The 26,460-nt window shown below is 29.5% G+C and overlaps 1 protein-coding gene across 4 annotated transcripts in view; it reads right to left on the reverse strand.

Annotated features, from left to right (window-relative positions):
* LOC124536666 (rap1 GTPase-activating protein 1) overlaps positions 1-26,460 on the reverse strand; it is a 278,996-nt gene that overhangs the window by 73,354 nt on the left and 179,182 nt on the right. The window contains exon 1 of one of the 4 annotated variants that reach the window (XM_047113217.1): positions 12,896-13,676. The exons of the other annotated variants lie outside the window; for them this stretch is intronic. Within the exon in view, the coding sequence (XP_046969173.1) occupies positions 12,896-13,126 (231 nt within the window). The 5' untranslated portion in view covers positions 13,127-13,676. Of the gene's footprint in view, positions 1-12,895; positions 13,677-26,460 lie in introns of those variants that run through there. 4 annotated transcript variants of the gene reach the window in all.

Here is a 26,460-nt window from a genome sequence, read left to right on the forward strand (position 1 = left end):
AAACTCGATTACAAACTTGAAAGTCACCATTTGAGATTTGAATTTTTTACTAAATGAAATAATTCTTTAACCATTTTACATTTTATTAAATCATATTATGAATAATTTATTTCAAATGTGTTATACTATATTCATATATGAAATTCCACTATAAAACGAAGAAGCTAGACTAGTTTTAGTAAGATTAAATATTACTGAACAGATCTAATAGTTCCTTATCAGGTAAGAATGTGTAAATAGAGGCTTACAGTAAGAGCTCTATAGCCTTGAGAAAGGCGGTATATTCTCCGGTAGAACCCTCTTTTATTAACATTTGCTGACTAAGCACTTTGCCTGTTTGAGAGCTACCTGGAAAGTATACTTGATATTAATCTATATATACATACATATTTATTTTCTATAAAAAAGCCCTTAGATTCCTTTTAAATTAAACAGTTAATTAGTTAATTAAGCACTCAGTATATATTGATTTTAAGTAGAAGAAAACTTTTGTCACATATACTCAAATGATACTTCATTGTAAATATCATATTTAATATCGGCACTTTACTAAACGTAGCATATTCGTGTTATGAACACTTTTTATAGAAAGTTTATTTTTTGTAAAAAAAAACAAATGAACCTTATACAAAACGGCCACTTTTACGAATACACATATATCAGAGATATTACCTTTACTGACAAAGACAATTTTTATCTTTTAAAAATAAACGTCAATATGACGGAAACAAGTATCTATATAACAAATATAATTAAATAGATGTATTCAGAACATTATTCATTTTTCTGGCAATTCTACTCCATTGAAGCTGCAGTCCGAACGTGAAAGTGACGGTAGTTGAAAATTTAATTTAACCCAATGAAAATTTAAGAGCCATTGAAAGAGCGTACTTGTGTACTTGTAATTGTACAAGAGTATTTAAATAATTATATAAATGAAATCAATGATAAGAGATTGTGATCATTAATATGCATTTTTACACTTCAAGAAAAAAGCAGAGAAATCTAAAATAACAGTTCATAACCAACAATTATTTACCAATAAAAACCAACAATGTTTATTTTCCAAAATGTAAGAAAAAAATCCTAAACAATTTACATAAAGTTAAAGCCGTAACATTCACACGCCATTTTTCTATTCGTAAAGTTAGAATTAACTCCGTAATGAGTTTTGCATGACTAAGATGGGTGAAACCGAGAAAAGGCCATTAGGTTTCACATTGGAAAGTGCGGTTGTGTTATAAGCAACGATAATTACGGAAAAAATACTATTAGTTAAATATTTAAACTTATTTAAAACAATATTAACATCCCTTGTTATTTAATAATAACTAGATTAAGCTATTTGTAAATGACGAAACAAATGAATTAAGTTATAAATCAAAAAAATCAACAATAAACCCAATGATTATGAACCAAATCTAAGCTCTGCCTATAGTAGCAATATAAGGATAGCACGTAAGTCTATAAGTCCTGCGCCTCGTCTATTCGTGGTCTGAGTTTAAGAGTAAGAGATCAACAAACTATTAACTGAACATTACATTAACAGTTGTATATTTGGCTAGTGCTAATGAAAACCAGACTTAAAATTGTGCCAACGAACCTCATATTTTTAAGTTTAGAATTTATAGTTCGCATTGTCAACGCCTAAATTATTCAGCCAGTGTAAAATAGTTGTCAAAGTATTTGCCGATATTTAATAACCTTCACGGCCATTGTTCGCTTTCAGTTAAGTTGATCCCGGTTGAAAGGATTTTATACAACAATCACGCCGTAACTCATAGTATGTAGAAATATTCAATCTTTTATTTTGACAAAAAATAAATCGATGTAAAATAATAATTAACTATGTAGATACATATCAAACTATCAAAGGGACTAACATTTTATATGTGACGTAAATGTATAATATTGTGTGTATAATTATGTTTTTTTGTAAAAAATGAATTCAATGGTTGCAATCTTAACTATACAGTACAATACATTATAATCATAGTAATAATCGAAGTCATTCCACGAAAATGAAACGAATGACAACGATATGAAATTAATGATTGGTTTCGGTACAAAGTAATGATAACTTCATTGAAACCAAACATAAAATGAATTTAACTAACCCTTTCAATATCATTAAATAAATCGAAACCTTCAAGAAAATTCAACAATAAAATTATTTTTATAGCACTAATATAGTTTAGAAACAATCGTAAAGTACCGTAATTGGTATGCAATAAAAATTTACAGCCATTTGCGTGACTTGGTTAACGAGATTTATGTAATACTATATTTTATAATGTATAAAGTTTTAAAATAATGTTTCATTTAACCAGATTTCTATAAACAGATTAATTTAAAAGCAATTAATTCGACAATAACATAATCAAATCACTGACCCGACATTAACATGAAATGGATTTTATACATCAATGTATACAGTAACGTAGTAACTAGCAATGTATTTAGTACAATACTTACATCTAAAATCTAGAAATAAAGTAACATTCCTAATAAACGAAAGAAATTTTCTTTTATTTAACCTCAAAAGAGATTAATTGAATACTACAATATTTTATATTGTTATAAGCTTGTAAATAAATTTTCAGTTTTGTATAAGCATATGATTCATGTTAGAATTGTTACATAACAGTATACGTAATATTCAATGTATGTATATACTACAAAATACCATCTCATGTTTCATCTAATTTTTTTTTTTTCAGTTGAATAGAAGGTAAGAGAAATGTGCAGTCAGTATTCGTTGCAGAAAAACTTTCGAAACGAATTGTTACTTTAGATAAACTGGTAAATAATTACTTCAAATTAGTTTTACTGAACCTCAAGATTCTAGTTCCAATTCATTTATTTTATCCGCTGATCCATCTCGGGCATATAGTCATACAATTGGAAGTCGTGACCAATTCGAAACTCGATCGAAATGAACAAATGATCGAAATGTCTAAAGTTCTAAGACCCTTGAACGTTGTGATAAGCACAAAGGACCCCAAGTCATTTGCTTTGTTTAAACTTTAAATATACTTGAAACGGTACAAACTTCTGGCCATTAATTTCGAATTCGGTACGATACAAGAAATCTCTTTGCTGAGATCACTTAGAAATTAGTTATTTACTGGATACGAAACTTGTATAAATTGACCCTTTTTATTTTATATTACACAAATTGCTTTGCAAAACTATAAAATACATATTTATTAAAAAAATGTTTTAATTTACTTATAATCCATTACAAATCAAAACAATTGAAATGTATACATTTTAATAACTAAATGCAGGTTATATAAATCGAGATATTCATTATGTATATTTTAGTTTGTCTTTCAGTCTGTTCGGAAGAATTCAAGGCTCGATTTATATTTCATCAAAATCTATTAAGTCTTCAAAAGTTATAACAACTTACATAAACATACTATAATAATACAAAGCAAAGGCTAGTTAATAATTATATCTCAGTCTTTGCCAACGTAAAAAAGTGTTCTTAAAAAAAAACTTTTAAAATGCGCAAGACCCAATTGAAAACTGAATGATCAATGCATTAACACGTGTGTCGTTATAAACCGTGCGCTGTTGTTCAATACAGATGGCCAGTGTAGCAATTCTTGTATTATACCGGACAAGGGAATCGTGACGTGGAATAATGTTTTCAGTGTTTTACATAGGATTCGTTACGGAATACCTTCGTACAAGGTTGTACGTACACGTTAGGTATCACGGTCAATAAGATGTCATGTTAAAAGAATTTGCTTACATGACTGAGAAATTGTATGAACGTCTAAGACTTATAACTTATAACATATAAATTGCCATTTAAAAAAATACAACATATCATGAATGTAATGATAATAATGAAAATAATGATAGACGTCATTAAATAATAATGAAACGTGTTAAGTACATTTAAAACGTTTGAAAATTAATAAACAATCATAGTAAATTTATAATCATTATTAAATAAAAAATATTGTAAATAAAATACTTATGACAACATCCGTGATCGAGTAGTGTGTGGTTTTCATGGGTACACCAATCCGATAAAATTCATTAGATTTCTATGTTGTCTTGATCTCTGGGTCTGGTATATGGTACCGTCGTTACTTCTGCTTTTCCATTACAAAAGTGCGTTAGCTACTTCAATCAGCCTAATATATGTGATGTCATCCAATATTTATTAATTATATTTATTTATTTAATTTAAATGAAACAAAAAGCGCATCCTAAGCAATATACAAAGTTCTAGCACTGAGCCACATAACTGGTGTTAAGTAGTAGGTTAAAAAAGGGAAAATTTTCAACTTCACACTATAGAAGCTTTAGTCGTTTGAAATGCATCCAGGTCACGACACTTGAAAAGTACATCACGACCACGAGTTCAAATCTCGTGAAGCGTCTGAAACGTCTTTCATTCAAAGGTTGGAAATAGAACCGGCGTCTTTTCAAGATACCATCTCATTTGCAAAACAAAAGTTTCTCCTTGGTCACCTGAACTGTTATTAAGTCTAGCTATTTTTGTAATCGCTGTTTGTATAAATGATGAGTAATTATATAATTAACCATTATCGTTTTAATAGCGTACATATTAAGTAATCAAGAATAATAAATTAGTTGTTATCAGTTTAAAAGAATGTAGAGCATACTCTACTACTGTGATCCAAAACATACTGATTCATTCGCTTTTTGATTCCAAATTTAAAATAAACTTCAATGAGGTTTTAATTAACAAGATTAGAATTAAATGCAAATCTACCGTCAATTCTGAATTTAGATTCTACCAAGAAGTACAATCGTTACATTATGAGCTCTATTTATATTCCTTATATAAATAGCTATTATATTTACATTACAGCTTTACTAGTTTATTTTAAATAGTTATGGCATAAATATATTAAATTTACGAGTTAACTAAATATATATTTTACTTTATAACAAAATTGCTTTATTAATAAAAAATATATTAATGGTTTAAGTAGATACTATAATAGTAGGCAGACATGTATATAAATAAAGTGAGCCATAGGTTTTCAAACTTCCATCAGCCGATACGATAGAATTGATTGAATAAGTCTATTCGTATGAAGAGTGTAAACTATGTCATCAGGGACGATTCATCATCCGCCTGTCAATATTATCTTGTAGTTTTTATCCCATTAGCGCCGACGGTGCGTTAACCTTTTTGCCGTGTAGAAAATAATAACATAAAAGCCCGTTTACATATTTACTTTGATAAAGATACTCACGTTATTTATTACTACGTAAATTATTGTTTACGAGTCCGAATCACATTTGAATTTGCTATTCGAATCGAATATCGAATTTGACAAATTAAATTAATATCGATTGTAACGATTACGGTATCATCTTATTACTGAAACCTAAAAATAATAATATTTAAGAGACATTATTTATTTATATAACCTCTTCCGTAAATTTAATATAGACATTCCCGGAACCAAAAATATATATAACTTAAAAAATCGTTGCACTAAAGAGTGTATTGTATATATTTTGTGTCATCAAGTGCACAATAAAATAAACTACAAAAGAGGTTATATATTTAAATCTAGATATGATATAACGAAATAAATAAATAATAAAAAATCAGATGTAAACCGCCTCCAAGAATCCAAGTTGCAGAAATTACTAAAGAGATAAATATTCAGCAATAAGCTTATTACAAAACTAGGGCAGTCGATAAGCAGGCAAATTCACTCGAGCATCGATTTATCATAAAGTAACTTACATAAATACAATAAGACTAAAACTTTAAAAGTACATTTTTTATGGATAATTTACTAAAGTGAAACCGTTAAATCTATTAGTCAATGGCCTATGTAAGTAATTGTCATCATCAAATGTTGAACAAAAGCTAGACTACCACGTTGATATATCACCGAAGTATAGATAAACGTATATATTTGTAAATTAATCATTATCAATAGAACTATAAGAAATAAGATCGTGCAATACTAGGAAACCAGCGCTTTTAATGGAACTTGGGATAAGATATCAGCAGTATTTTTTGTATATAGACGAGTATCAAATTAAGTAACAAAAAAGGTGCGGATTCGACGACCTCCATGGTCGAGAGGTGTGTACACCGGTTTTCATGGATACGCCACTCTGAGGGGACCTCAGAGGGTTCGATTCCCGGCCGATGTTAATGTAGATTACCATTAGTTTTCTATGTTGTCTTGGGTCTGGGTGTTTGTGGTACCGTCGTTACTTCTGATTTCCATAACACAAGTGCTTCAGCTACTTACATTGGGATCAGAGTAATGTATGTGATGTTGTCTCATATTTATTTATTCATATTATTTATTTATTAAGAGAAAATATATATATTTGCACTTCAATGACATTGGTAATCGAAATATTTAACGCGATACACGACACGAATGTTAGTGTGAACGTGCCATAAGTCAAGATAGAATATTTTTCTATATTACGTACTCGGCAGGGACGGAAATCATAGAGGGGAAAATTGCATGTCATTCTCCAACTTCCTTCCAGTCCGAAGCTGAACTTTCAGACTCCAGGAGTGGGACAATTACAGGCTGTTAATTTATAGCGTTTCAATTATATATGACTTTTAGATTTGTATCTTATCTGCTTTAATTGTATGCGTTAAATACTACGTTACCAAAATATACTATTCATAAATTAATTTAATATATTATACGATCCAGATAAAACAAATTTCTAAGAAAATTATTAACCTACTTTACTAAATGTAACTTTAACACTCACTTTATCACATTACCCTAAATATATAACATATTATTCAAACAAATATAATGAATAGGCGGCATTATTTATTCGTCACGTCTAATATTATTTGGCACAATATTAAATGCTCTAGTCAAAAAAAATAGTACATAGGCCTCATTATTTCATTCGCCACCAATAGAATTAAAATTATTTATTAGGTCAAAAAAAATTTAATCATATAAAAATAAAATATTGAATCGTTTTATGAAGGTTTTTCCGAGAATAAATAGATATAATAATATTTAGAAATGACAAGAGACAATATTTATTTTATATATATCATCACACGGTCATTCCTAGACTAATGGAATCGAATTGGTTGTTAATAGTGAAATGTCGTTGCAATATTGAAAATGTATCACGAAATATTGACAGTTTCGTTTTTAAATGAATAATAGCTTTACTGGAGTCAATATCTCGCTTGACAACGGAGAACATAAAATAGTTGTCAACTTGCCAAGTTGAAACTTTAATGCGTTGGCGATGTCATAGACAAGGAAATAAAATAGAACTGACATCATAATATTATAACACTGAACTCTCAACACATATTTTCACTAAAAATATTTTCCTTTATTCAAATACAAAAATATCTATTAATAAGGCATATTACTAGTACAAGATAATCAATCATTAAATGATTAAAAGTGTGGGACTACTTTATGTTAATTTCTAAACAGATGATATATAAAATTAACTGTAAGTTACTGACATACTATATAATTAAAATTGTGTAATAGAGTATCTACTAAGTTTTTCGCTGGTTCTTCTCGGTAGAATTTAATTTCGGATAGTTTTACATTTAATTATAAACGGTAACATGATAATTCAAATATACATTTGTGTCCCTACTTGAATATATGTATAATTATTTATATATTTTTAATTTGGACAACTAATCCTGAGTTCATTATCATCTACGCATAGATAGGAGTTTCGTAGAAAGTATAACCCATTATTTATCATTATGCAAATAAATAATTAAGGATAAAGTCAGTATTCAGTTTAATAACAGATACTTTGATTAAACGTACAATTGTGTACGCGCGCTATAATTCCTAACAATTTACTTTAAAAACAAACCTATGGAGATCGTTCTATATTTGAAAAAAGCAAGGAAAAAAAAAGAAAATTGCAAGAGATGATTTAAAATTATTCAATATTACTTTACATTATATAAATGTCATTTATATTCAATTGAAGTATAGAAATGTTATTGAAATTTAAAACTAATAAAAAATATTAAAGCATGTTATTGTATTACGTACAATATCAAGAGCTGTTTGCCAGCTCTATTAGTAAATATATCATGGAATTTCTTTTATAAATGAATTTTTAAAGTTATTATATATAAACAATATATTTTTGAACAAGTTTGAAATCAAGTAGTTTGTTAAAAATAATTGGATCCCACTTCTGATGTACTTCTTGCTTTGAATAAACTAAAGTGCAAGATTGTTCTCTCTTGGCCGCGTTCAATTTCGTAATAATGATGGAGATAGCATTTGTTTGTGTTAACAAATCTTTAGTCTTTTGTGGGCCGTACTATTTGTTTTTATTTACAATCGTAAATGTAGGGTGTTGTTGTAAAAGCTTGTACACTAATTATGACTCGCTTTTATAAAGGAAACGCATTCGTTTTGCATTGTTTTTGTAAATATGAAGTTTAAATGTTTTTCTCTTTGACCTGAATTCGGTGATATCAAAATATTTCTTTATAACAATTTCAGGGAAAATTTCGCTACAATTAATAAGCAATTTCAAATACGTACGTTAATGAATACAAGTGTATACAAACCTTATTTATGTGGAAGTTAAAAAGTATCTACTAAATATTTTGTCTGCTTTTATAAAATTTAAATTACCATAGTAATTCTATGAAATTTATATATCTATGGTCTACACTTAAGAATTTAATTCGATATTCAAAAATAAATCAAATTTTATACTAATTAAGCTAACAATTCAAAGTTTACAGAAAGAGAAAGCAGATCTGTCCTGTCCTTGTCTTGGTTTATCGATATAAATAAATCGTGAGGTTTATATTCAATAAATTAATATTAAAAACGAGAAAAATGTTGGTATTCGCTCTATTAATATCAAAGTAGCTGACTACTTCATAATAAGAAAAAAAAATGCTAAATTCTTGCAAGAGCGAAGAAATCAAAATTGAATTAAGGATCTGCAATGCGATTACTTCTGACAAACGGCTCCAATTTATACGCCTTTATTAATACCACAATTGATGTCGCATTGCAAATAAGCTTTAATTATTGTAATATATAAATGATTCTTATTTAGATGCTATTTATTTTATTTAAATAAAAAATACCGCTGTAGTATCAGACACGTTTCTTCGTGGTTACAAACACTCTTATTTTCTTCCTTCCTACAAAATATTAATATTTTTTTTATTTGTAATTTGTATAAACTACATTACACCACGTTCACTGTTAGTCATATTTACTGCTTTGAAGACCCTAAAGTAATTACCATAGTACAATATAGGAAAAAAAACTGTTTTTATAGAATGTTCACGTATTGACAATATACATAGATACATAAATAAATATTTCTCGGCTTGTATATCTAGATATTTTGGAACAATATTTCTGAAAAATATTTTCATGGACTGTTTGAATGTGTATGAATAGCATTGTTCGACATATATTCTTAAATAATAGAGAAAAATGAATTTTGATCACGCTATTGCCGATGTACAATATTGATTGATTTATTATTAAGCGGCGGACAGAATGATGAATTTGCTACGTGTCATTCAAACTAATCGTGTAGGCTTTCCCTAACATATGTTTGTATGGCTTAATCCATAAATACTCCCTTTATTTGTTTGTTTATTCTATTTACATATTTTCATGCTTGTAATAAAATTAACGATGTCTTATTCATTATCTGTAATATGCTACAACATACGATTTTAATTCAACATTAAAAATATAATTCATAAAATAATTTTCTACTATTTATCTTTCGAAGACTAAATACATTATTACTGGACAAATAAAAAAAAGTTTCACGATATCCTCGCTTATGTTAATATAATTTTGCCCCAAACGTGTCGGCACATTTCCATCAAATCTATGGTAATAAGTTAAGGGTTGGCAAACAAAGAAACAGAAGAAAAATAATTGAAAAATTATGATACATTACTGTGTCTTCTTTACTCAAATGTCAAAACACTAATGACAGAAAGAGATGGAATAGTTTTAAAATAATAACCACTTTCCCATAAAAATTAAAATAATTAAATGGAATACGCATATGTAACCCTATCGAACAGTTTTCTTTCTGCATATAATACGTATGAAAACCTCCTTGATGAGTTACGTCGTGAACCAGAAAAAAAATCTTTAAATATAATTTCGTTAACAATATTATGCTTGCTATTCAATATAAATGTCAAGTATCTACTTACGAGCCGCATTAAAAATGTAAAACCGAATACTAATTAAAAGAGTTTGTTATAAGAGAGAAAAAAAATACCGTGATGCAGATTTTTCATACAAAGTTGCATTAATTAGAGAATTTTCGCATGACAACCCTGAAAGCAGTAAAAACGTCGAGAGTAATTGGAGTGAGAAATATCCAACGATACACGCAGTCTCGACACGATTTTTGTTATGACCTCTTTCTGTGATGTATTTTGCTTTTGCAAATATTAGAACATCGATTCGTTTATTCGAGACATCGGGATTTAGCAAACAATCAATTATCGTATTGAGATAATCGATGACGAAAATGGAACGATTATGAACGTTCTTAGTATATCGTTTCTTTTTAATAAGTATATTTTATTTTCTTACTAAGCTCAATGCACGTTGTATGGTTATAGGTAAATAGAACAGCTGATAGTGAATAGACATCGTAACAGTCTACGTACCTCTAACCATGTGGGATGATGGAAGATATTGTCCTTTGTTGTCACTATATATAGCTATCATATAGCTCTCTCACCTTTCAAAACAGGACCGTTGAATAACACAGAAATACGGGTTTGGCAGTGATCATATGAATAGCATCTCTTTTTCAGTTTAATCGATTATTTTTTTAAAATTATAAAATAAAAATTTTGTCGATCTTTTATCATAAGGTATTACAAATATTCCTATTCAGTAAGCTGCATTACATTGCATACATACCATTGCACTATTGACGCTTGTCAAATATTTTATTTCTATAATATAATACTCTCAATAATATGTTAATTTATTTTATACTCATAATAGTTATTACTAAACTTTGTCAATATTGAAATTTTATACATGTATATTAAGAATTTGAAAGTACCGTCGAAGTTTTTTAATAAGATAAAAAATGTAAATAGGAAACAAACTGACGCGCCAATCAGACCGTTAAAGATTTTTTTTATTACATTTTTAAGTGAACCGGTGCTTTTCTTAGTTACATTGTTAAAGAGAAAAAAGTTTGTCACTCCATTTTGAAATACAACAACCATTTTAAATGCAAATAGAATTCAAAAGTAAATTCGAAATTTAAAAAATACATTTTTTTTTAATTTAGGCACCAAGAAAAGTTATTGATATTTAATATTTTTTATTGTCCAAACGGCCGAGATTTATACAGTAAACATTTTTAATTCATAATTTTATATATTTGAGGACTTAATGTAAATAATTCTTATTTAAATTTAAATAATAAAGTATGAATACAAATGATGTTTAATTTTTTTTTAATTTATTTTAGTATTTTTTTATGCACTGGATCAGTTGATATCAGTGTAATAGTATTGTATTCTTATAGCATTTTGACCTCTGGTGAATTATTAATATTATGTGTGCGTCACGAAGTAAAAGTGTGAAGAGGGTTCTTAATAAATCTTAGTCAGCGAGTAACCGCGAGGAAGACTGTAATTTTTCATTAAGCAATGTCTCGGGCCGTGAAAGGAAGTGCACCTGCGCACACGCGAATACGAAGTAGGGATTGCAATAGTGATTCGTATGCGGCCGTCGTTTAATATTAAAACAATAAGTTATGAAATCAAAACAAACAGATTAGTTACACATATAATTTTTTATATAAATAAAATATATTTTACTAATATTCATTTATATTGTATTAGGTGGCGGCCGCGCTCGCGTTTAAGGGATTGTTTGTTATATGTTAGACAAAAAAGAAAATGGTCTTCATTGTAGACCAAATTTTAAGTTTCATACTAAATTTCATCAAAATCGGTTCATTGATTTGGTAGTGAAAGAGAGAGAAACAGACAGACAGATTTACTTTTACATTTATAATATTAGTGTAGATTACAAATAATCCAACAAACAAAAAACAAATAAACGTGCAGTTGTATAGGTTTAGACATATCTAAAACGCGTTAAAGAAAGAACAGCAATACCAAAACTGTTTCAATTATAAAACTAAAAGCCATTTCGTAAAAGCGTTTTCACTTTAAAACGAAAAAGTTATAAGTACTCTCGACATTTCTAACAATAAAAACATTCTCAAATAAACCACCTTGACACAGTCATGCTATGTGGATAGGTGGTGTTAACGTGACAAGATGTGAACCAAGCTGACATCAAAACCAAAATGACGTCAATGAAACCGGTGTCGGCCAAAACAGAGGATTTTCTCCATTACTCATATTTACGTAACACAATGATTCATTTTTAAACGATATGTCAACATGACATTTTAATCCTAATTTATATTTTACGAAAACAAGTCTCTTCAACTATACTCTTAGACTACATAACAAAACCAGTACTACAATTATTAACATATTATTATACTAGTGTGCTATATTAAGACTTCTAAACCATCGTAAATATTACTAATTGGTATAAAACGCAGTTAAAAGATTTGAGTCAAAAAAACACTTGTAATTTTAAAAATACATGTAAGCATTATTTTAACTTTAATATAATAAGCATAAACTGACTCACTGTCTAGAACATACGGTAGTTACTAATTATTAACCACAACAATCATTATACTTAACTATTTACTAATGCAAACAAATTCCAAATATTAGATACGATAATAACAGTAAACATAATCGTAATCGAGAAGTAAACAATTCGAATGACATCATAAGAATCGTAAAATTACAACGTTTCATAAAACATACCTCTTTTTGTTCAGTAGGAGTACTGGTCCTTACTCCGGTCAAATCCTTCCACCTGAGCACACCCATGACTGCGTGTCGCACCCACGAACCTCGTCTTCCCGTCCTACCGTTCGATAGTTCATCCACAACACCACATAAAACTGAGTTCACAACCAAACCCCTCCCTGCTCCATCTTTTTCGCTTTTAAGCGCCACTTCGCCGCTTATTGGCAGGGACCTTCTCTCCCTCATAAAGCCCGAAAAAAATCGCAGGACGAACGAATCTCAACGCTTCCCAAATCGCAGTCTCACATCACACGGTTCATTAATCATTATAAGATCCGACTTCAAAGACCTCCAAATAAATACGGTTGTATCGTTTATTTTTATTATCAGCTTTCAGGTCAGCCAGCTGCTCGTACCCTTAACCGTCCGACAACTTTTTCAATTATCTACGCGGCTCAAGAGAACGCCTCCAAAAATTCGCTCCAAATATCTTTGTCCACAGCGATACACAAAAACTGCGAAATTTAAACTTTCACTTCGCACCCGGCGTTTTCTTTCCCTTGATGTAGGTTAAATTTCTTTTCGTAAACAAAAAGAATAGTCAACACTTGTTTACACAAAATTAATACATGCGTCCAAATTAAATATCCCTCACATAAACACACATTCAATAGATATTGATGACCAAAACAATCCGATTGGAGATAGAGTACAATGTTCCGGAACTGTCAAAATACGATCGAAGCGTTAGAATTGACTATTAAACGCAACGGAACACGACGTCTGATCTGACCCGCGTTCGTAAACCGAATGGAGTGGCGCGTGCCACATGCTTCCACCGTCGCCGTCTCGCTATAGGTGCTCCATCTCTCTCATTTCAAGACATTTTCCGTAAAACAGATAAGGACAAAGAGCGCATTCAACTTTCAGATGCAGAACGTGAAGACAAGACAGGTGAATGCAGCAAGCCGAAAACAAAAACTTTATTACAGAATGCGAATATTTCCATCTAAAAAACTATATCCATTAAAATATAATGAAAGATATTAGAGTTAAATTGAATACCTAAGCTTCTTTTGCTAAGACCTGAATCCAATTATTGCACTTGAATAAATAAACATTAAATAATAAATATATTAATACATATTAATTGACCTTAACTAAGAATTTATCCCTTTACATTAAAGTCAGGGTTATTTTATTTTAATATCAACGAACAATTAATTGGTATCAACTCAATAATTATTATGGTAAATAATATAATTACAAATTTAAATAGTATCTAATATTGTAACACATTTAAGAGCTCTACTACACAAAACAATTTTTATCGATATTAATTAAATACTTTTCATACAACACAAACATTGCTAAATATATAAATTACTTAAGTGTTCAAAACAGAAGCAATAATCTATTAAATTATTAAAATTCCAAATAATATTGTGAATCTATAACTTTTACTTATCCTTTAATAAAATACCAAACGAATTCTCTTTAGTCAAAATGTCCAATTACAAATCGCAAAAACACATTTGTATGTAGGAGTGGTGCGCGTGGGAATATCCGGTTCACAGTCAGGCATGGCGCATCACCCCATGGGGAGCAATTGGAACAAAGATTCAACAGGTGCATTTGCAGCTGGTTCCGAAGACTAAATAGCTTGAGGGAAATCTTAGAAAGCCATCCGGTTACATAGGAAGGATGTGGCTCTGTACATTGTGAAGAAACATTTTTAAGGCTTGAACCAAAAAAAATCCTTTAAGGAGGTTGTTAATTGCATTTAAAAAATAAATTATTTATCGCGTTGCTTACTTGTCAAGATTTTCGAATGAGATCGATTTAAAATTGGAATGTTTTTTAATGTGTCACTTTTAAACACAGTATCGATAATGTTCGTGTAACCTCAATGCAAATTCTCATGTCGCATCATATGTTGATTGCCGCTTCAAACATTTGGTTAGCCACGGGATAACAAAAGCAAATACAAATTATTTCATATTACAGTGACAACGTTCGAATTACAAATAGCGAAGTAAAAACGCGGCAAATTCAAATTAAAGTTTGTGTTCCACTGACACACAATAATTAATAATTGTTACAACAAAATGTATTCTCTAGGCTATAGGCCGTTCTAAATTCAAATAGCAATAACTTTTTTATTGCGTAAAAAGTTATTGCTTTTGTTGCCAGTGCCTTAACTTTTTTACTGTATGTCATTGTTTGTTTTTAAATACAACTGGCGAATGTCGTCAAAAGTATTTTATAGACATTAATAGTTTATATTCAAAGCTTTGTATATGTATTCTTGTTTATACAGACAGTTTTAATATATTTTTTAATTATACTACAAAGCAAATACTTAAATTCGTAGATCCTTATTTATTTAATACTAGACAAAATGAGAGTACTCCTTTAAGTGGTGAAATGTCGTAACATATTTTATTAATATGAATGGCGTTTTTAATGTAAGTAATATAATAAATCATAATATCTTAATAATATTTGACATCAGCACAACTTTCCACTTTGAGGTAAACGACACTGGATTTAATACGGTACTTTCTTTAAGTATAGAAATGATTTAAAATGTTAAAACCTCACTGTTTGCTGGAAATTTTCTCTTTCTAGAAACGTAGCATGACTGCGATGTGCATTCTGTGCAAATGGAGGTTACTTTTCATTTGGAATGAATCTTTTTTACACAAACGCTATGATAAAAATCTCTCAAGGGATTCGCTTAAAAGGATTTTCTGTCTTTAATCAGAGACAATTAGTAATAAAAATGTTCCAATTAGAAATGTACAAGCATATCTGTCTTAGTAATTGACCTTATACCTAATAAATCTAAATAATCAAGAAAATTAAAAAAAAAACATAGATAATTTCCGGTATATGATATAAAACCTCTTTAGATATTTTTCTTAAAAAAAAAAAACATTATTTATAAGACTAAACGATGACATAACCAGCAACTGTACGTACATGGTTATATCCCAAAAAACTTTCACTGCAAAGACTTTTGCCTCCGTCGTATGAATATGAATGATTTAGGAACATACGTCAGTCAATCCGAACGTTGTCCTGCCTCTGTGATGTCATGGCGTTCGTTTAAACGGTATGTAAGTTGATGAGCAATTTCAGTAGCGAGTTACAATTACGTAGATTATATTCTCTTCTACGATAAAATGTACATATTATTTGGACGACATATTTTGTGAGCAAAGTTTCATAATCAACGGTGCGACAGTGTCGAATTCCATTTGATCTCTAATTGTACCTACCGTCATTTTTTTATTGTTACAAAATAATTTCAAAACGAAAGAAATATACTAATTTGGTATCAAAATATATTAGCAATATTATTCATTTATTTTTTACAATTATCATTTTTCAGAATATATGTAGGTGGGTGGACAATTAGACCACCACAGTAATGGTGAGTGGTCAACTCCACCCATAGACCTGTTGCGTTATGTCATCCTTCAAATAAGCACGCAACAATGCTAATAATAACTATCCAGACAAAAACTCACAATAAACCCTACCTTCATATAAATAACATACTTCATTAATATTATTTAAAGTATGTATTATCATTATCATTACATAGTATAAAACAAAGTCGCTTACTGTTGTCTGCCTCTATGTATGCTTAGATCTTTTAAATTACGCAACGGATTTTGACGCAGTTTATTTTAATAGATAGAGTGATTCAAGAAGACGGTTTTTGTATATAATACATGGAGAATATAGTAAAGAAACAGTGATAATTTTAGAAGTTTCTAATTTGATGTAGTAAATAAACAAATTCTGTATTATATTTCGTATTGGTACTGTTCCTGTGGAGCCGGGGCTGGTCGGTAGTTGTGACATAATTATAGGTAGTTTAAGAAATAAATAAAGCGTACAATAATGAACTGTAGAAAAAAAATGAACGTGATAATAGAGTGAGGTTCGAATGTGAGAACTCGTTAACTAATTACTGTTTAACTATTCAGACGATGTTGGAAAGAGTTATTCATTTTAGAAATGTCTTTCACGGTAATTAGTTTTAATATGACAAATTATTTATCCCGTAAATGAATTTACAAATACCGTCACAATTTCTAACTAATATTTATTACAAGAAATATATATAATTATGTGTTATTAGTTTTTTGCTAATTATTTAAATATCGATTAACTATGTTTATTTTTGAAGTTTGTTTCTCTGATACGTCGTTAAGAGATAATATATGTGATTATAAACAAATTAATAAAATAGTATATTAAAATATGTGACTCGATTTTATTTTTTAATGAATGTTGTTAAGTTTTGTGGATTTTAATTTTGAAATCACAAATTGAATTGTGTTTAGAATATTCTATTCTCCGAATCGATGTCTCGAAGGTCTGCGATGCGATTACCTTATAAAAGATCACGTTCGATTAGAGATGTTACAATTTATCGATACATTTTATTGAACTAATTGTTTTTCTCTTAATAATACCTATCCATATAAATACAACCCTAGGAATCTTTCAAAATATAATCTTTGATATTTCTTTTTGGCAAAAAAATATATAAAACCGTACAAATTATAAGCTTTGGAAATACAATAGCGTATATCACGTTGCGATTGTATGCGAAACTATGACATTTGTGAAATAACTAAGATACAGATCGATTACAAAATAACTCAAATCTCACACATAGTGTCACATCTCTAGATCTGTGATTACGTAAGCGATGCATCAGTTATGCAACTGCATGCTCCTCATTTGGCGGTCGTTAGTATAGGCACTGGAACAATACTAGACTCCATAACAATCTATATTTTGGAACACACACAGACTACATTTAGACGAAAATATAAACTAAAATCATATACGTATAGTACATTCATGTAATCAGTTTTTAGGTATAAATAAAAGATACTTCATATGTTCTGTACCTGTATCTTGAAACTCGAGATATGTATTTACAATGAGTATGTAACTTTTTTTTCTTGGACGTTCCATTTTCAAATTAAGTAGCGTTATAATATAACCTTAAAAATTATGAAAAAAGAATTAAGCCACTTACTACTTTTTTTTGAGTATTTGTACCGAAGGAAATCACATTACGTTCTAAATGTTTGTCTGTATATCTTAGTTGTCAATAAACTTTACAGAAACATTTACTTCTTAATAATTCGTCTTCGTGTTAGCATTGGTGATATATAAGCTTAGAAACTGGTTAATTTCGCGCTCAAAGAATCAGAGTTGCGTTTCAACAGAGAATTGTTGTTAATAATATGTGCTGTGTGTTCTCAGCTTATTATTTATATATTTAGATGGAGTGTAACAAACGGAACAATCATATTCTCTTTGTGTGCGTGACAGTTACACGTAAACACTCGTCAAACGTCATACTACTTTATTAGTGTGCGTGTACTAAGTGTTCTATTGGCTTCTATATTGTCGACTACAACTTTGATTGGCTATTACACAAAATAAATCAAAATCAGTAAACAATAGGCAGATTTCATAGGAACTTTATAGCGAAATCAAAAAAGGAATACAAAATAAAAAAAAATCAAATTTCCGTTAGAGCGTTCTCGTTTCCCGTTTCGTTGATACGTCAAAGGTGTTGTCACACTTTATTAAGGGATTTAAAAAAAAAAAAAATCACAATATTGGGAATTTGTATTCGCATTTGTTGCTTCACTATAGTATTCGATTCGCTCCATCTGCTCTTTGTTTCATTATCTGAGAGTATATTTAATTATTTATATTAATATTTTCGTCATCAATGAGAATAATACTTGTATAAATATATTTTCATAGTGTCATTATTAATTTTGCTTTATAAACGATGCTTAGTGCATGTTGTTGGTTATTTGGAATAGTAATTTATGCCTTCCTTCCTTGTATTGTTTTCCTACAGTATCATACTGAAAAACCAAATGAATGTTTGGTATTTTAATAAATCAGAGTTAAATGCATATCACCTTTACGATTTCTTGGTCATGGTTTTTATAATAAAAAAAATCAATGTGTGTGTTCATGGTTTATTTTACTTGAATAAATATTAAAAACAACTTCTTAATCCAGATTCTTTGTCGTATAAGTTTATCCACTTCTTTCATATTATAACGTCTTTTGTATGTCTTCTTTCATTTCTATTCACTCTTTAATCGTATAATAGTTATGACTATTTTAGGATTCTTACACCCACAAAAAGCCATAAAGCTAGGATCAGATCTGCGACTTTCACTCTATTCTAATATCACCAAAGAAAACGCTCAAGACATCAAACTGATAATTATATTTAAATTTGGAATAGATGACGCAACTTACGTACAACTATTTGTGAAACAGTTCACTATGAATATTTACTGATGAAGAAACAATTTATTTTTCTACGGATGGTTTACGAGGCGATACACAAATGCGTCCCCATGAAAACATTTGTCAATATAGGAACAATTTTAACGACTCTTGACACATAACTCATGTACGATCGGTTACTGATGTACAATAACGATTCATAAAATATAGGATCCGACATATCCACACGCACTCTTTTTAATCGCTTGTTTAGAACAGTGAAGGTTTTTATTTTTCGAAAAAGTTTTCATGCAAACCGTTTGTACAAGTGCCTTGTCCTAGTTTTTTTTTTTTAAATCCTTTATCGTAATGTAGCTTGCGTTGATAACATGACACACTTACTATAAATTATATTAAGAAAACCTCATCACTTGTTTTCGTATTCAATCAGCGCTGTTTACACCTGGGAATGAAAACAACGGAGGCAGAGGAACTCATTACTTAAAAGGTTTTTTTTTTTATTCTTTAAAATATGAAATTCATGATTCCATGTTTAATGTGTTTAAAACGTTCGTATTTGGAACATGTCCACGAAAATGTAGTTCAAGCGAATTTTTAATGATACCACTGGGCTTGCCAAGATATATTTCAGGCAATTGTACTTATGAGTCCACAATGAACGATCGCTTTGCAGCAGTGCAGTGTTTGTTGACTCTGCCAAGATAACTATTGACTTGGGCTATCGGTTTGGGATACTAATTTAAATTATACAAAAGAAGCAAATTATTGAGAAAATTTATGATATAATTTTTTTTTTTGTTTTTTATTTGTCCTTTCGGTTTTATTTAAGACCTGAAAACGAAACACCATAAAAAAAAGTAGCTGATAATGATGCTGATGTGCATCGAAATGTCAAAATCCAAAACAGTTTATTTTATTTACAAAAAAAAAATGAACTTGACTAAAGTTGAAATAAATAAAAAAAAGATAAATAAACAAAATTTTCTAAAACGACGGATTAATTCGACTCAGATATTATACTCAAAATTAATAAAATAGCTTCACTTCAAAAATTGCATGTGTAGTTATATAATTATACTATATGTATATTAAACAAAATGCACTTCATATGTATCTAAAAAACACAGTAGTAAATAAATATCTCTTTGTAAACATTTATCGTCGGCGCAGCTACTGATCTATTCATTATATTAATTGCAAAACAAACTGTTATCCGATTTAGCATACAATGTAGATTGCACCAGCCCAGCCTCTTTATGCGAAGGTCAATCAATAACCACAGTCATGGCTTGCTGACTCAGACAGGACAGTTGTATTCATAACCAGGTTACGAATCAAATGAGGATAATAAGAAATTTTGTAATTAAAACGACCAAAGTACATCATGTATTAATTTCAGTATTTACATAACAAATAACTTGTTGATGAGAGACATGTTCAGACAGACAGAAAACATGTTCTTTTTTTAAATAACTATTTTTAAAATTATTAATAACTAACCAATGGGGCAATGCTGGTACTAAATATACTAGAGAATTTTACTTGTCTCTTTACTATATTGTCCATGTATTATATACAAAAACCTACCTCTCGAATCACTCTATCTATTAAAAAAAAACGCAACAAAAACAAGATAAATAAGGGTGACATATATGTTCATATAAGTATGTACAGAAAAACTGGTCAAATAAAAATACGTTCGACTGTAATCAGCGCAATAGAAACTGTTTTGGGTATATTAAATACCTAGTGCTGCCATACGAGTAATTCCGGTTCTTAAAAGATAACTAAAGATAATAAACTTAGAATGGCGGAATTTTACTAGCGTACTTCAAACCCAAATCTTCTTCCAATATTTTAAAAGTGAGCCTTATCGATAACGATTCTTCCGTAAATGGTTCTTTAAAATTCTTTCCAAAGGGTCGAATCAAAGAGCATAATCGTTACCCGAAACGGGGACAAGTTAGATAAAGAAGTTGAAACACTAAAAGGTATGTACGGTTAAAACATTTCGACTTTAATACGTAAATACATATTTCAACAAAATAAACATTTTTAAAATGAGAACAAAATGAGGTATGTATATTTTTAATATTACATTACAAGCCAGGAAAATTAATGACGCCATGTTCTAAATAATAATGCAGTTATGTAAAATACGAATGGAGTCATAAATTTAAATAAAGACTGATTTAATTTTTACTATTCATTTCGTCCAACTTTAACGTTGCCAACAGGAAATTATGACAGTATTTTGGGCGGTTAAAGGTTGTTTTTCTATGTACCACAGATTATTAATAAATCTTTTTTTTTTAATTTTTGTGCCAGCAACAACACAATCTAGTGCCTTTTAATAACGTTTAATTTTCTTACTGCAAGTATCAAAATCGGTTATTAGATATATATTTTTTAATTTTATACCTTTTATTTTATTAGTATTTTTCTTAGATTATTTATATATCCAGACAGTGTCGCACTACAAGGGAACTAAACCAATCGAAACAATTTTATTATATCAGTGTGTATTTAGTGATAAATTGATCACCACTTTTTTTTCGTGTTCTAGGCTTTGACAGTCAAAGACATTTCAAATATCATAATAAATGTGAGGATCAGAATGTATGCACTAAATAACCATAAAATGATGACTAAGGATTTAAGCATGTGGATTTTAACGCAAGCATGTTAAAATAATCACTTATCTTTACCTGCCTTTCTATGTCCCAAAGATTTGAAGAAATAAAAAACATGCAGTTTCTTTCGCTACTCTCTATCAGGTGTAGAAGTTTCTTTTTCGTGCTCATGTTTTGTCTATTAAAATGAAATGTTATTTAATATTCACGAATGACACTACAACTGGTATATATACCGAAACTTGTAAGATTAATATTAAAAATAAATACTGAAACAAATGAGACATATGAAAGTAATTGCAATTAAGAGTAAAACAATTTAAAGTTGATGCATTCTCATTTTCATAGATTCATAATTCACGAAGAAATAGGCATTATTTCTACATGAACTAAGTGATGAGTCCCGAAGTTAGAAATATTTTGTAAGGTGAGTCGCGATCAAAATTTTCGAAATATGTTATGAAGCTTAGTAAGAGTGACTCAGAAGTCAACTAGTTAATAAAATCCTTAGACAAGTAAGGAAACAGTCAATAATATTGTATTTATATAACCAAACATAATGACCCAAAATTTCAAAACCAAACATCGTTCAGCTTTGTGCGCTTTATTGTTATTTATTGAATCTCATTATCAAGATGAAGAAAGAAACATAAGGAAACCTAGATGTATCTTATAAAATTCTACGATTTATCAACCGAGTCATTCTGGAACAGCATGGTGAAATCTCCTAATATTCCCCTAAAGAGCATAAGAGGCCTTTGCGATTGAAACGAAAACACAGGAGCACAAAGTATAAGTAAATTCTCTTCTATTACACACCACACATATAAAAAACACAGACACACTAGAGAATCACTTATCATAATAAACACGTTTGTACAATAAGGCTTATCGCTAAATAGCGCTTTGTTCCAGCCTTAGAAATTTGCAATGAATGAAATGGCAGGTGATACAAGAAAAACAAAATATTAATATTATCTATAAATTCATACAAAATCGCTGATTTACATTCAAAGTATGTTGCTATTTATCGTAGAACAGCAATTAAATAGTAATAAGTAATATGGACCAGTGATATAGGTAAGCATCTTTTCGTATTTTGGCAACATCATAAAAATCAAAATTTTTGGTCATTGTGGCGCTAATAAATAATGTTACAAGAATTAATTGAATCTAAAGTCTATCATTCAAGAAAGTAGATTCTATCGATGAAACAGAAGAACGAAGTAAAAGACAAAGACAGCAAAGTTATCAAAGACGTGTCAGGTTCAAGATTATCATAAGATATTATTGCAGGATCTTCAAAGATTGACTTTGTCTTGATTGGAATCTTAAGATACAAGTAAATAAGGTTGCAAATATTTTAATAAATAACAATATGAAAAATAAACATACCTCGTCAAAACTGATATTATAGAAACAACGTAAGATGTACATTACACACGTGCACCCAAAAACTTTAATCACAAAATAATGATAAAAAAAAAACACAAAATATTGAAACACTAGTAAGTTTACTCTATAAAAGTAAAAGGGAATGACAATAATGTGTTAATCCACGAGGTCATATTGAAATCATCTCGACATTTACTTTCAACCCAGGGTCGAAGATGGCACATACATTTTTTTAAAGTTTAAAATTCGTATCCATTAAAAATTCTCCGCCATCCATAAATGTTGGTAATGTAAGAATTATTACTTTCCTTCAACCTTGGGCACTAAAATGTTGTTTTTTACCTTTAGTTACACTGACCCACTCACCCACTGTTAGGCAGTGGAATAACTGAGAAGTAGCTAGTAGATATCTACTCAAAATGGACTTGCAAGTCCTACCATCAAGTTTTATTGACATAACATATTATAAACTGTACTATTTTATTAAAGAGATTAGTGTACTCGGTCTTATAACTTCGTCATCACCTTAATCAATAAAAACATATATTAAATACAATATAAGAAATACAGTACAGAAGCACCAAATCAAATTGAAGACATCAGCTTCTGAAGTTACAATCAAAACTAATTCATACGATAACATACAAGGAACTAATGATGAAAAGTAAAACGGAGCAATCTGTTGATGCTTAGAAGTATGCATCGCGTGACGGCATGCGTGATAGTTTTTTTACCGCGTGACGATATACATGTGCGATCTTTATCTACGAGACAGCAACATCTTTTGAACAGCTTTATTTCTGTTATTAAAACGTTCCATTTCACTTATGTTAGGTACTTATCTAAAATCATTCCATTAATTTAGAAAAACTATAATTCATCAATTTCAAAATAACATACTTTATACGACAAGGCACAGGCACATTTGACCATCGTAATTTTTCAAGATTATACTATATTTAAAGTTACCTAACTTAAGTAATCACTGCTTTCTTAGTTATAAAATATAACAGGGTAATTCGCAATAGCCTGCTTGTTTCTCACAACTGGGCTACGACGTGGTCTCGTCTTGAGGATAAGTTTTGCAGTTGCCAACGTCACTTGATGCGGATTGGAGGATATGCATATGTCAAATATCTCTATCTATATCTCTTCTGACGTTCCCACTGCACAGTACTTTTTTTAATAATAATAATAACAAATGTAAACAATAAAAAACCTACACTTCCAGAACGTACTTGGATTATTTCCGGTTTGATACGATTTTATAAACAATTTAATTGCTTTAATGAAGGAAAAATAGTTAATTTTCCTGGATGACCAGTCGACGTCTGTAAAAATCGGGTTAGGTTAGCTTGGCGCCATAGCAAGGCAAATGTTTATATTGATACCGATGTTAATTGTATTGTTAATGCGTTATATCAGTAGGTAAATAATAATTATATTTGTAAACCATTCTAAAGCACACAGCTACATACATACATACATATAATTGTGTTCATTATCTTAGGGATTTAATTAATACATATATTATTATGTTTCTTCGCAGTTATATATTTTCCAGATAGTTGTAATTATTAAACTTATTTAACATTACATATGTATGACAATGAATTACAGAAGATGAATTGATTTTAAAAATAAGTAATAACCTTATATACTACCGTTTTTTGATGCGAAATTATTGTGATGGAATAAACTGAGTCAATTTACTTCACTCGGGAAAAAAAACAACTAAATTTAATAAGAGCAGAGGCGGAACGACGAGACTCAGTTGATTTTTCTTTAAGGTGACCCTTATAATTATAGTAATACTAGAAAAGAAGAAAAAAATAAAAATATTTATACATAAATCTTGTTTTGTTTATTTACGACATCACTTTTATTATATACAAAAACCTTCCTCTCAAATCACTCTATCTACTAAAAAAGCGCATCAAAATCCGTTGCGCAATTTTATAGATCTAAGCATACATAGGAACAAACAGCGGTAAGTAACTTTGTTTTATAATATGTAATGATGTAATATCATTTTTGTACATTATTTGTTGATTGTACATTATTCATATACAATTAATAATGAATTTTTAATCATCCAAAAATATGAGCGACGTAAAACTAGGCGAGTTTTTCTAATAATTCAGTCAGCATGTTCAAATTCTACAACTGTTTCGTTTTAAACACGAATTTCTTCGAAGCGAACAAAGGATCGAGTTAATGCAAGCTTCCGTCCGAAAACATTTTTAAATCACAGCATAAACAAACAAACACAACGTGCGGCTTATATAATAATAAAACATCTATCAGTTCTATTATAAACGTAAGTTTTATGATTTAAGCGAAATTCACTTTAATAATTATAACAATCAAAGGATTTAGATGTGAAAATAGCATATCAACGTAAATCCAGTTTTGACATTTTACTAGTGAGGTACGAATGACTTCAGAACATCGATAGCATCGTTTTAAACTATCAATAAATTAAATATTGTATTCCATCAAGTGACGGATATTTTTGGCTTAAAATTTAATATCGCTTTATAAAAAAAATCGTACAACCTCGTGCTGCTGACAGGGCCGGTCACTGTACATATAAGTCGTTGACGGCCTAGGACGCTTGATTTTTTAATATGGCAAGTTTATCCAAAAAGTTTTTAAAGTAAATATGACCTGCATGAAGGTTTATAACAAACGATAAATATGACATAAATTCATGTCATTTGACTACAATAATCGTAAGTTATCTTGTTGCTTTCGTCAATATATGTAGCTTAAAAATTAGTGGACAGTCTCTTATGACCTCTTTCCTGTTACCGTAACTGTTAAGGTAATTACCCTTAATGTACCCAGACATATTTCTACAATTAGGATACACTACTTTATAAGAAATCCTAAATATACCATTAATTAAAAAATAGCTAACCTAGGTAAGTTTTCCTTCATGATTAAAACCGTTGGACAAATTGAATATTGTACTAAAAATCGAAAAGTTAAAGCAAGGAAGGGTGAATAATAAATTATGCTGGCAATTAAATCTTACAAATTCTACCGAACCTAATTTTATGGAACAGTTTGCTTTTTATAAATATTTATACTTGCGATGCATATCTTAAACAGTTCAAGCTAAAACAATTTATTTGGGTTAAAAGAGTAATCTTAATTAACCATTTTATAAAATATCAAACATAAAAAGAAACGCGTAAAATATTTTTATTTAATACTAGCGACCTAGCTGAC

This window comes from Vanessa cardui, chromosome 17, assembly GCF_905220365.1.
Source record: "Vanessa cardui chromosome 17, ilVanCard2.1, whole genome shotgun sequence".
Taxonomy (NCBI): domain Eukaryota; kingdom Metazoa; phylum Arthropoda; class Insecta; order Lepidoptera; family Nymphalidae; genus Vanessa; species Vanessa cardui.